General features: G+C 44.0%; 1 protein-coding gene across 1 annotated transcript in view; it reads left to right on the forward strand.

Annotated features, from left to right (window-relative positions):
- The first annotated feature begins 12,208 nt into the window (after nucleotides 1–12,208).
- Nucleotides 12,209–12,776, forward strand: part of LOC126526160 (uncharacterized) — a 66,138-nt gene continuing 65,570 nt past the window's right edge. The window contains exon 1 of the mRNA XM_050174108.3: nucleotides 12,209–12,554. Within this exon, the coding sequence (XP_050030065.1) occupies nucleotides 12,485–12,554 (70 nt within the window). The 5' untranslated portion in view covers nucleotides 12,209–12,484. The remainder of the gene's footprint in view (nucleotides 12,555–12,776) is intronic.

The following is a 12,776-nucleotide window of genomic DNA, read 5'->3' on the forward strand; positions in this document are numbered from 1 at the left end:
ATGTCAATGGTTATAGGAGTAGCTCGACCAGAAAGCCAGCGTAGGCCGAATACGCACAATAACAGTATGCCAGCAAAACACTCGTAATAATGGCATATATCGAAGACGAATCCAGTAAAAACTAAAGCAACATCACGTAACCGGACACATCACAAAATCTTCAAAATATTACAGAGTCTTGTTCCGCGTATTACTTAATCATCCAGATGCGTGTGTCAATACTAAGATAAATAGTTGGGTTTTGTTTGAAAATAAAAAGAAAGCTGGAAGAATAATGTTATTTTAAATTTCACGCTTCTTACGGGAACATTAACCAGAATATATGATACCTGGAATGCGTAGTTCGCTACGATAGCTTTGGGACACTGTATTACTACTATACTTCGGCAATCCCTATTCAATGTGTATATTGAACAGATTATTAACTCTCATAGGAAAGCAATATTTGTTGCTCTCATCTCTGCATTTAGGTGCCCAAATTAAGCTACGTATAGCGGCGGTGAAAGTGCGGTTTCGCACTGTGAATATTTCGGAGTTTACAAACACGTTATTCACACTTCAGCGTATGCATTCTCCAGCATATGCAACAATCAATCAATCAATTCTTTATTCAACATCAACATGAGGATGTTGGGTGCGTCGACAAAAAGCCAGAAGAAAGGCTTGACAGAGGTCGACGCACAGGCGCTCGAGTACCTCGCGCTATTCTGCACGAAAAACCGTTTGAAGTATCAGATGTCGACCTGTTCTAATGATAAGAAAACTACAAAGGATTTTGTAAAACCGCAATCGCCTGAGCAGTACATCGCATTGCCACCTCTGAAAACGTGGTGAATGAATTGAATCTAGTGGAACCTAACACACCTTTGTTGCATAGCAGACAAAAATTCTGCTGGTAGATTTCAAATTCTCGTGTAGTTATCTTCAAATCATGAATGTTTTGTCTGGCTGAGCCGGCATTTCGACAGATATGTTGCTCTTCCAATGAACAGCGCGAAGGAATGGCCCCATTTGACGACGATGGTTTTGCACTCTCCTACCTGCGGCAAGCAATGAAAAAATCGTAATATTATTCTCAAAACTTCATAATTATCCACATTGTCAAAACAAACTGCTGTGATCAGTAAAATTGTTCATATTGCAAGTAGTAGTGATGGCTAAAAAAAAACACAGCAGCAAAACTGTGAACAGTTTCACTTTCTATTGACCCGCCGTGGTTGCTTAGTGGCTACGGTGATGGGCTGCACGAGGTCGCGGGATTGAATCCCGGCCACAGCGGCCGCATTTCTATGGGGGTGAAATGAGAAAACACCCGTGTACCTTGATTTGGGGCGCACGTTAAAGAACACCAGGTGGTCCAAATTTCCAGAATCCCCCCACTATGGCATGCCTCATGATCAGAAAGTGGTTTTGGCACGTAAAACCCCATAATTTAATTTTTAAGTTTATATTGGGCGAACCTGCGCCCGCAAACGCAACTTACACTCCCAGCGCTACGACAGCGGCGAACACAGTCGGCCACCGTCGAAAATCTGATCCGCCAGTGAAGCGCGTCGGCTTTTATACATAAGTCACCAAAGTTTTCAGAGTGATTGCTGGTGCCCGCGCGTCTTCCAGAAAGTACTACACTATTCGCGTCGCGCATACAGTCAAATTACACAAGCTTCGGTGACAACGGACAACGGATAGAACCATCGATAACAATCCAGTAAGTTCCAATCATGCAGGCGCGTCTGGTGCTGAGCGATAAGTTTAAGTTGTTAGTGAGCGAAGTGCACTCCCCGAGAAAGCGAAAAATAAGTACACGTAACTTTCGCGACATCGTTACTGAGCAGCGAAAGGACGACTCTCTCCGGTCGATCATTGAGAGCTTGACTTCAGGACAATCAGAGCGCTCGACTATAATGTTCGTACCCCATGACGACTCTTCATCGACGCAACATCAGCTCTGATGGACCAGATTTACTGCCAGTTGTCCCTCGTCACCTCCGTCCTACGGTTCTTGCTGAGCTCCACGAAGTACCCACTGCCGGACACTTTAATACTTCCCGTACTTGCGACAGGGTTTGACGTCGCTTCTTCTGACCAGGCCTTTACCACGCTGTGTGACGTTAAGTTGCGGTTGGCGACCCCTGCCAGCGACGAAAGAGGAAATGCGCACAACCTGCCGGCCACCTTGATCCAATCGATGTTCCAGGGGAGCCTTTCTTCCGTGTCGGCATGGAACTTCTTGGCCCCTTCCCCACATCCAAAAAAGGAAACAAATGAATAGCCGTTGCCACAGACGATGCGACGTGCTATTCCATTACACGAGCCCTGCGCACCAGTTGTGCTACAGATGTAGCAGACTTTTTACTCAAGGACGTGATTATTCACCATGGCGCGCGAAGGCAGCTACTGACAGATCGTGGCCGCTACTTCCTATCCCAAGTTGTCGAAGACATACTTCATTCCTGCTCCACCGAACACTAACTCGCAACCGCATATCACCCACAAACGAACGGACTGACTCAACGACTGCAACAGTTTTATAAGATAATTGCGGGGGTTGGGACAGCACTTTGCTTTACGTGATTACCGGCCGTGCATTTACCGTCTTGGCAGACCACGAGCCTCTTGTGCACGCAATGAGCCGTTCGGGGTCTCGTTACTCGTCGCGCGAGAGTCGACACCTTTCCTACATCTAGGATTTTACAACAACGCTCCGTAATATCAAGGGGGCAGACAACGTTCCAGCCGACATTCTGAGTCGCGTCAGTGCCGCTTCCATGTTGTCGTCAGAACCTTGGTTTAAGTTTCAAACCTTAAGTTTCAAATAAGTGCCGACCTATTGTTATGTTTACATCGTCGAAGCTAAAATATAACCTTTATTTTTTCTCAGAGGAAGAAGTTTCAGTCTTCAAAGGTTTCCGTTAGCGAATACTTTTCGAGGGCAACTCGAAACTCCCGGAAAAGGCTGCTTGAATATCGTAAGAACTCTGGACAGCCATTCTCACTACGCGTAAACAAATTATGTATTAACAAAATTGCATGTGTGTATTGCCATGTTACTGACCGTGTGTGCAAACTTGACACTCGCGAGCGCTTTCTGCGTGCCTGCCTTCCCATGCCGCCAGCTCACGCGCACTTATCAACGTAGCTAACACGAGCGCACCCATCTAGTCAGCGGTCCCTTTTATATTCCAATGTATACGTAGTGTGTGTAACTTCCGCAATGGTTTATCATCGATAATCGACGCATGTTCCGCGGATGTTGCATTACTAACTGAAACGTGGTTTTCCTCGGCCATTGCCAACCATTAAATAGTGCGCTGCAAATCAGAGTACAAATTTTATCGTTCTGATCATACTGGTCGTTTAGCTGGTTGTGTATTAATAGCTGCCAGCGATACCTTTGTTTCCAGTGTTATTATAGTTGACAGTAATTTAGAATTTATTAGTGCATGTATATTTATATAGCACATAAAAGGTTTATCTTCAGCGTATGTTACAGACCGCCAATGTCTTCGATCGCATTTTGTCACGAATTACATGATGCCCTAAGGAGCTAACTGTGCAATTTCCTAAATGCCCTTGATTTCTTTTCGGGGACATTAATTTACTTGCTATTTATTTATTTATTTATTTATTTATTTATTTATTTATTTATTTATTTATTTATACGTATTGCAGCCTCAATCAGGCTATTGCAGGAGTGGGATGAACAACAAACATACAAACATTTAAAAACAAGCCTGCGTGAATTGTTTCAGTGGTAGTGAACGGATGTTGCCCGGTAAAGAATTCCAGACTTCCATTGTTGATGAAAAAAAAACTGCTTTTAAAGGAATCAATGTGGGCAAAGAAGGTTGAGATATTTCGCGCATAGTGGCTCTTCGTACATGAGGGTTCGGAAAAAGTTAAATAGTTATCTGGAGAGGAGAGTCGAGGAGAATTGATAAACGTGTGAAGGAATTTTAGACAGTCAACTTTACAACGCTCTGCAAGAGGAGTCGTAAAGGCATGCCAAAGGTCCTTTGAAGTTAAGGAGCCTTGAGCTTTCAAAGGCACATTAGTTCAAGGGATATGTGTCGGTGCTACACGGTCTCCAGATGGTCTCCGTGGAAACTTTTAACAGAAACCGCAACGTATCCTTAGCGTTGCCATCGCCTCGAAAATAATAAAAAAAAATATGGCCCAAATACGTCTTATAATAAATTTGTCATATTTTTTTCAACAATATTTACTTTTCCTAATACAAAGAAACACCAAACCAGAATGCACGCGTAGTAATGGCATTACTTTACCAAATACAGATGTATTTATTGTAATGATGGCCACCATGTGTACCGCTTCGTACACCGCATGTTGGCGTCGATTATGCGCCGTTGCCCTTGCTTCAGCTGCTTTGTTTCACTCCTTGTGGCTAGGCAGCGGTAGGTACGCGTAAACGCGGTAAAATAAGGTACTACAAAATAAAAGTGAGGAGGGAAGAAGACCCTCGGAAAAAAGCCGAGGAGACTGGGATGCCTAGCAGCCGCTAACCAAAGAACCAAATGGCACATGGCACCCGTGTCGATGTTGCTGCTGACGACAGGCCATGACGGCGCTGCTGTACCGGCGTGTTCATGATGGAGATTGCGGGTGTCCCAAAAGTGTTTAGTACTTTAGTAATAGTATTCAGTACTTATAAGCTTGTTCTGAAGAGGTAAAAATTGAACTTGCATATTTTTAGACAGTTTTTTTTCTGCTGTTGGACGCCCTCTAGGCTCGAGAGTATTCCCTTAAGGTTTCAAAGGACGAACGCGCACTCCTTTGACTCAAAGCTCCCTTCGAGTAGGGCCCCTTTGCTGCGCCTGTGTGACAGTGCGCATTCTCCTTTAAAGTAAAGGATCTTTGGTTCAAAGGACTTTGAAAGTGCCCATGTGACTGGGGTATAAGACCAAGTAGGGGAAGAGAGTAGACGGTGAAAATTTCTTGTCATATCTCTTACAAACAAAACGCACTGCCTTTATTTGCAGTGATTCTAGTTTTTTGACGTCACAGTCTTTGCATGGATTCCATACAACGCAGCCACATTCGAGGATGGTGCGAAGGAGAGTTTTATATGTAAGAAGTTTAGTTTCTTGATGAGCAAGACGCAGCGTACGATGTAAGTAACCTAGTCTTTTTAGGGCCTTCTCACAGGTTACATTAATGTGTTTCGACCATGACAAATTATGTGTTAGCAGAATACTTAAATATTTGAATTCAAAGAGCCTATTTAAAGTAATATTGTTAAAGGCATAGGCAATAAAAGAAGGGCATGAGCGTCGTGTAAAAGACATGGAGACCATTTTGGAAAAAGTTTATATTCATTTGCCATGCTTTTGACCAGTTACGGAAATAGGACTACTGACCCGCCAAGCCTTCAGCCTACCCGTTGCTCACTTCATTCTGCTAATGTAGTACATTTGCTGCTTACGACAACTGCAGAACTCGTTTCACACCTTTTTTTTTTGCCTGGCATAAGCGATAATTCCTTTCTTAACTGCAGTGTGCAGGTCTGTACGCCTCCCAAGAAGCAGCCCGTATTTATTAAAGATTATAAAAATGCGAATTTCTCTGCCATAAATAACGAACTTGCAGAATTCATCACGGACTTTACGCCGAGCTTCTACAGTCGCACCGTTCAAGAAAATTGGTCTAGCTTCAAAGAAAAAGCTGCCTACTTGATCCATCGCTATATTAAAAAAAAAACGAATTGTTTCTTCTTCCAAAGCTCCTTGGTTTAACGCCCATCTGAAGCGCTTGTTAAAAAAACAATAAAATGATATTTCGCCGAGCGAAAGTGGCGATGACGCCCGAACGATAGCACACGCACAACTGCACTGATCACGAGTACAAAAATGCCATTGCGCAGGCAAACGATGTGTTCCACATTTTTACCTTGCCCTCTCTGCTTAAATATAACCCTCGGCAGTTCTGGAATGTAGTTAGTGGCAGCAAATCTAACACGATTCACTTGCTCGACACCAATGGTGTTACTGTTGCTAATGGTGACTGCTAAATTGTGCTTAACGAGGTTTTTGTTTCTTGCTTTTCTGACTTAACAGCCTTTTCTCTGCCAACAGTCGCCTACTCTTGTTTTGTTCCAATGGATTTCATCTCTGTAGATTCAGCTGGGGTGTGCCGTCTGATAGAAAACTTAAAGTTGTCTAGCTTTGCAGGTAATGACAACAGAAATTCTAAGTTCTTAAAAAATACGAAAGTTTACTGTTCCATTATTTTTGCTGAACTCTATTCGCAGCCTTTACAGACTTCTACTTTGCAAGATGATTGGAAGGTGGGTAAGGTGGTTCTACTTCCCAAATCAGGTAACACCCATTCTCCCTTAAATTACAGGCCAATATTGTAACCAGTGTACCCTGTAAACTTCTCCAATACGTCATTTATTCAAACTTGGTATTTTTCCTTGAATCAAGTATGCTTTTGTTCTCCTTGTCAACACGGTTTAGGGAAGCACTTCTCTTGTGAAACGCAGTTATTCTCTTTTATACCGATCTTTTCTGGAGCTTTTGACAAAAATTTGATAACCTATTGCATTTTTTTAGATTACGCTAAAGCCTTCGATACTATATCACACAAACTCCACCCACTAAAAATGATCAAGCTCAACATAGGTGCTAATATCCTAGACTGGATTCAACGCCCTCTGACTAAGCGCTTACAGTACGCTCACGCTAATGATTATGACTCCCCTACTGTTCTTGCTACTTGAGGCGCACCACAAGGATCGGTTCCTGGCCCATTAGTATTTCTTATATATATTGATGCCTTACCTGTCCTTAATAACTCTCGCATTAAACTCTTTGCTGATGATTGTGTGGTTTATCGTGTAATTAATAATCCACAAGACGTTTCTATTTTGCAATCCAACAGTGACGCTATGTCTAAATGGTGCGACAAGTTGCTTATGAATCTAAATTCTTCAAAATGTAAGATTATGAGAGTAATACACATGAATAAAGTTATTGGCAACGCTGCTTATACCCTTATAAATGCGCTTTAACCCCCATTAATAGTTCCCGCTATCCTGGCTTGCCTGTAACCCACAGCCTCTCTTGAAATATACACGTTGAAAATGTAATTAACAACCTTAATCGCATGCTTAGATTTCTACGACGAAACTTTTTCTCCATGCCCTCCGATTTAAACATTAAATTGTACGCAACTTTAGGTACGTCAAAGTTAGAATATGCTTACTCTATTTGGGACCCATCCAGCTCCACATTAATCACCGCCCTTGAATCCGTTCAGATCCGCGCTGATCGATACGGGCTTCCTGATTGCTGTCGCTACACCAGTGTTCCTTCAATGAAAGGTAATTTAGGTCTGCCGACACTTCGGTCACGCCGCAAGTGCTTCCGCTTAAACCTCTATCACAAAACTTTTTACATTAAACCAACACTTGAAAACGATCTTTTCCTCCCTCCAGATTACGTGTCCTCACGGATCAACCATAAACTCAAGGTTAAAATTCCTTCATGTCACACTAACACTTGCCATGCCTCTTTTTTGCCGCAAACAAGCAGTGACTGGAACCACCTTACCGCCTCCGTCGCTGTAGTCGTAGACCCTGCCGCCTTTAAAGTTGCCATTAACAATTTAATGTTAGAAGACTCCTAGCTGTAATACCCTCGGGTCTTGAGAGTGTGAAAATAAATAAATAAATAAATAAATAAATAAATAAATAAATAAATAAATAAATAAATAAACCTCTGCGATGTTAGTACTGGTCATACACAGCGTGGTAAAGCTTCTAAGGGTGGCAGGAATTTCGGTGCAACCGCTTATGGTTAGAACAACTGAAGGACCTCCGTCTGTTGGATTAGTTGGTCTAACATAGTTACTTCTAGATATAGCGCAAAAACGTACACATACACGCAAAGAAGACACGGCAGGCAAAGATGAGCGCTAGTACCAACTATAGTTGGTAGTAGCGCTTAAATTTTTCTTTTTTTTTGCGCTATACTTCGAAGTAACTAAGTTAGAACAAGATCCGAGAGGTTCAAGTTCCACGCTAAATTTTGGTATCGCAGTCAGTGCTTTGCCATTCGAGCGAAGCTGCCTTTTCTTCTTTTTTTTCGCTTTTCTATCGCCGCATTCAATACCCATTTATGGTCGGGTCGCGAAGGCAAACGCAGGTGGCACAAAACGGTTGCCGTTATAAACTTTATGTGATAACGCATCACCGCCTCCTCCAAATAGGACGGAATTTGCAAACCAACTGCCTAATTATTCCTATTGCTCCCTTTAAGCTTAATCGCAGCATGTACTACAATGTTCTGTGTGATGAAAGAAACCTTCCAATGTTGCAAAAATTATTTCATGCCAAAGGTGAAAGGGATGCAACACGTTACTCGCGAACTATTCAAAAGATAATTGTTATTGGATTCTGTCTCAAACATTACTACTATTCACACGCTTCCACTTAATGCATTCGATAAAAAAGAATGTACGACAACTTAGAATAGTTCATTCTCAAATCAAACTTGGATCAGTTCTTGGTCCGCTTCTGTTGTTACTTTATATATATGACATTGTGGATCAGATTTCTGTGGGTATTAGGCTGTACGCTGATGACTGTGTCCTGTACGAAAAAATGTTCTCTGTTGACGATAAAATTAATCTGAATGATGCCTTTAAAAACATATGAACATTTAACATAGTGCTATGAATGGCAAATGGAAATTAACTTCGATAAAACTGTCTTTATGAGGATATCGTTAAAAAATAACCCTTTATTGTACAACTGCCATGCCGAAAACATCATGCCTTCTGAGATAACCGCATATAAGTACATTGGCCTCTGGATTACTAACACTCTCTCGTGGAACAAACATATTGACATTGTCACAGCAAACTGCCTTCGAAAACTGTTTTGCCTAAGACGCTCTCTAAAATTTGCTACACCTACTGTGCGTTTTCTTTTTTACAATGCCATCCTTCGACCAATGTTGGAATACGCGATTGTCATATGGAATACCTTTACTAAAAGAAACATTACTAAACTAAAAAAAGTTCAAAAAAGGGCAGTACCATTCATATATAATTCGTATGGCCGCACTTCAGTTACAGAGCTCCTCAAGAGAAGTGGATTGCCATCTGTGACACAAAGGCGCTGAACATGCCGTTTAAAATTTTTATTTCAGCTCATAAAAGGGCACAACATTGATACATCGCGCTTTATCGCTTTCTCTACTGGTTATGCTACACGTCATCGACGCTCACAGACAATACAACTGCTAACTACTTAAAATAATTGTGGAGTTCCACAAGGCGGTGTCTTGAGTCCCACGCTTTTCAACCTTGTACTCATTGGTCTCGTGGAACGACTTCCGAACACAGTTAAAATATCAATGTATGCCGATGATATCTGCGTCTGGGCATCTGGTGTGACACGGCCGCAAGTACGCGCCAGGCTTCAAAAAGCTGCCACGTCAACATCGGCGTACTTAAATGAACAAGGCCTCAAGATCTCGCCAGAAAAATGCGCATTGGTCGCGTTTAGCCGGAGGCCAATGAGATCATACTATGTCTCTATCGACGGTCAAAACATACCTTATGTCAGGACGCACCGATTCTTAGGCGTAATCATTGATCGCGACCTCTGCTAGAGTCCTCATGTGGCCCACCTAAAGAAGCGCCTGACGGATATCTCTAATGTGTTTAAGTTTCCTGGAGGAAATGTCTGGGGTACTTCAGTACATGCAATGATGCAACTGTACAGGACGCTCTTTCTTGGCTATTTGCGATACAGCTTGCCTGTGCTGACCAACACCTGCAGAAGCAATATCCGTACACTCGAAAGCGTCCAGGCCCAGGCACTTAGAGTGTGTCTTGGATTGCCGCGGTGTTCGTCAACGGCTGAAACGATTGCCATTGCACACGATTTCCCAGCCAAGACCCATATAGTCATGGAAGTGCTCAGAGCACACGTAAGACACCTTGCTCGAGCCCCTGCCCATCATCTAGCCTCACTGCCAGAGGATCGACCACGTGCTTCCTTTTGTGAAACAGCCCTGCCCTATCGTGCATACCTTCCATCGGGTTATACAGCTCCAGCGAAAGTTCCGTTTCCACCATGGTGCTTGGCTCAAGCAAAGGTTCGACTAATAGTACCAGGAATACGAACAAAAGCCCAACTCTCGTCTCCAGCACTCAAGCAGCTTTCACTGCTCTTGCTGTACGTGGCGTACAACGAGCATCATCATCTGTATACTGACGCTTCAACCACGGTGAATAGGTCTGCAGGATCGGTGATCTTTCCTGCAAAACCTTCCACCATAAGGATTTGACTCTCTCACCAGACTACATCGACTGCCGCGGAGCTTGCTGCTATTCGTTGTGCACGTCGTGTAATTTCTGAAGAACTACCCAAGAAATGGAGCGTGTTCACTGACTCCAAGGCTGCTCTTCATTGTTTGGTTTCTGCCTTACGCCGAGGACCTCACGAACAACTAGTCCTTGAAATCAGACTGCTGCTTCACCACCTCGTCGAGCAAGGACATGACATCACGTTGCAGTGGATTCCAAGCCACTGCGGCATAATGGGCAATAAACATGCCGACACAGCAGCACGATCTGCACACGAGGAGGGCTTGGTAGACTCCATTCCATTCTCAAGAACAGACGCTGCAACGAAAATTCGTGTGCTTGCAAATGAAGCCATCAAAACTTTATGGAACACACCAAGCTTAAAGCATACACGTCTACACCGACTGGATCCATCCCTTCGACTTCGACCCCCATCTGGACTCTCTCGACTCGAAACAGCAGTACTTTGCCGACTGTGGCTTGGTGTCGCCTACACAAGATCCTTCGCCTTCCGAGTCGGTATGGACGACAGCGCGGCTTGCAGACACTGCGGCGGCGAGGAGACCATCGAACACGTGCTTTGCCACTGTCCTCAATACAGCGCGCACCGGCTGTCACTAGCGACCGCGTTGGCACGCCTTGACGACAGGCCACTTTCAGAACAGTCAGTTTTGGAATGCCGACGTGAACTGTCGTCGCAGCAAAAGTCTGTCAAGGCTTTGTTGACTTTTCTACGTGACAGTGGCCTATGAGAAAGACTATAATGACCCCATTTCATCCCTTTTCATATTTTTTTCTCACGCTTTTATTTTTGTCACGCTCTTCTTTCCGTCTTTACTTCCCCTCTCCCTTCCCCTAGTGCAGGGTAGCAAACCGGAGGTTTTAAGTCTGGTTAACCTCCCTGCCTTTCTCTCATTTGCATCTCTCTCTCTCTCTAAAATAATTGCTTCAATTTTTTTCTTTTTTCCTAGAACTATTGTTGAATGGAATAATCTTACCGATGACGTTGTAACCCAATGCTCAAAGCCAATATTTTTGTCGCGCCTATGTTTATGTAGCGAGTGATTTACTGCGTGTGGTTCAGTAACTGCTTGCCTTGGCCCATAGTGAGTGACCAATGTTATGTATCGCTGTACTTTGTACTTCTATTTCTTTTCAATTTTACTTTGTATGCACCCAGGTAAGGTCCTGGAAACAGGACCACAGTATCAATAAATAAATAAAATAAACAAGGCTACGAGGAATGTGCACCTCATTTTCAAGCTTACTTTTCAAACTTACTTACATTTCAAACTCATTCGCATACCTCTTAATTTCGGTTATCTGCATGTTCTATTTGGTGGGGACTTCTTTACAGAATAGCGCAGAAGCTGTTTGTTTCATCTGCACCGGATGTGTCGATGAATACTTTGGGTTAAAAAGTTGAACAAAAATAAAATGTATGTTTCTTACTTACCGCTTACGTATAAGAGCACGTGCTGGAAAGTTGTCAAGCACAAAAATAATATCGGCAAAAAAGGCGGAAATAAATAATCATAGCAGAAACTAATCATAGCCGATCATGATCACGAAAGCATCGCCGTCACACCACGTGATGTAAGGTCGCCGGAAATCCGTGGGAACTATGTTCCGTGTGTGGTTGCCATGCGCTGGCCGCTGCGCCCCTTAGTTGGCGAGAGAGCCGTTTCCAATCCTTGCACCCCCCCCCCTTCTTCCTTCCCCCACCTGTGGCGAGCGGCCAGGGTCACCAGGCAGAGCCACCCGCGTCTGGTCGAAGGCCACAGCGGTAATAGGACACGCACCACCACCACAGCGAAAAGGGCGTCATCAGCGGCCTCTTCTCCCCTTTTTTTCACTTTTCACGCCCATATAGGCGACGACAACGACGCCGCACCAAAGAGTTGTGCGTGTCCGAGACCGAACGCCCGTTTACTTTGACGCATCGGCGACGCGCTTTAAACACGAGCCAACACCGTCGCGGCTACAAAGACTCTCCGGAGACCGTTCCGCGTATTGTGCGCGTGCTAACAGAGACGCCGTGCCACCCGAGCTCTCGAGGAAGAGCGCTACGACTGTCCTTCCTCGTTCCCCGAGGCCCCTGTGCAATCCTTCCGAAGCAGCCGAGCCACTGCACACAACTGCTGACATGAAGCCCACGACGTGGACCCGGTTCCTAATTTGGACAGCGCTCTGCGCGTGCTCCTTTCTGAGGACAGGTGAGTGACCCCGCTTACCGCAAGAAAACGAACGCGGAATCGCCAGCCGGCGATCCGTTGGTCTCCGAGTCGGTCGCGCCAACAAAGTTTATCGAAACAGTCACAAGGCGCTTTGTGGTTCAGAGCACAAAACTAGTGTTCTTTCTCACTTATTATCAGTAGTATTGTTTCATTTGAATTCATATTTACCAGCATACAGTCAGGAAAACAGGTAATTCAGCA

Source organism: Dermacentor andersoni, chromosome 8 (assembly GCF_023375885.2).
Source record: "Dermacentor andersoni chromosome 8, qqDerAnde1_hic_scaffold, whole genome shotgun sequence".
Classification (NCBI taxonomy): Eukaryota; Metazoa; Arthropoda; class Arachnida; order Ixodida; family Ixodidae; genus Dermacentor; species Dermacentor andersoni.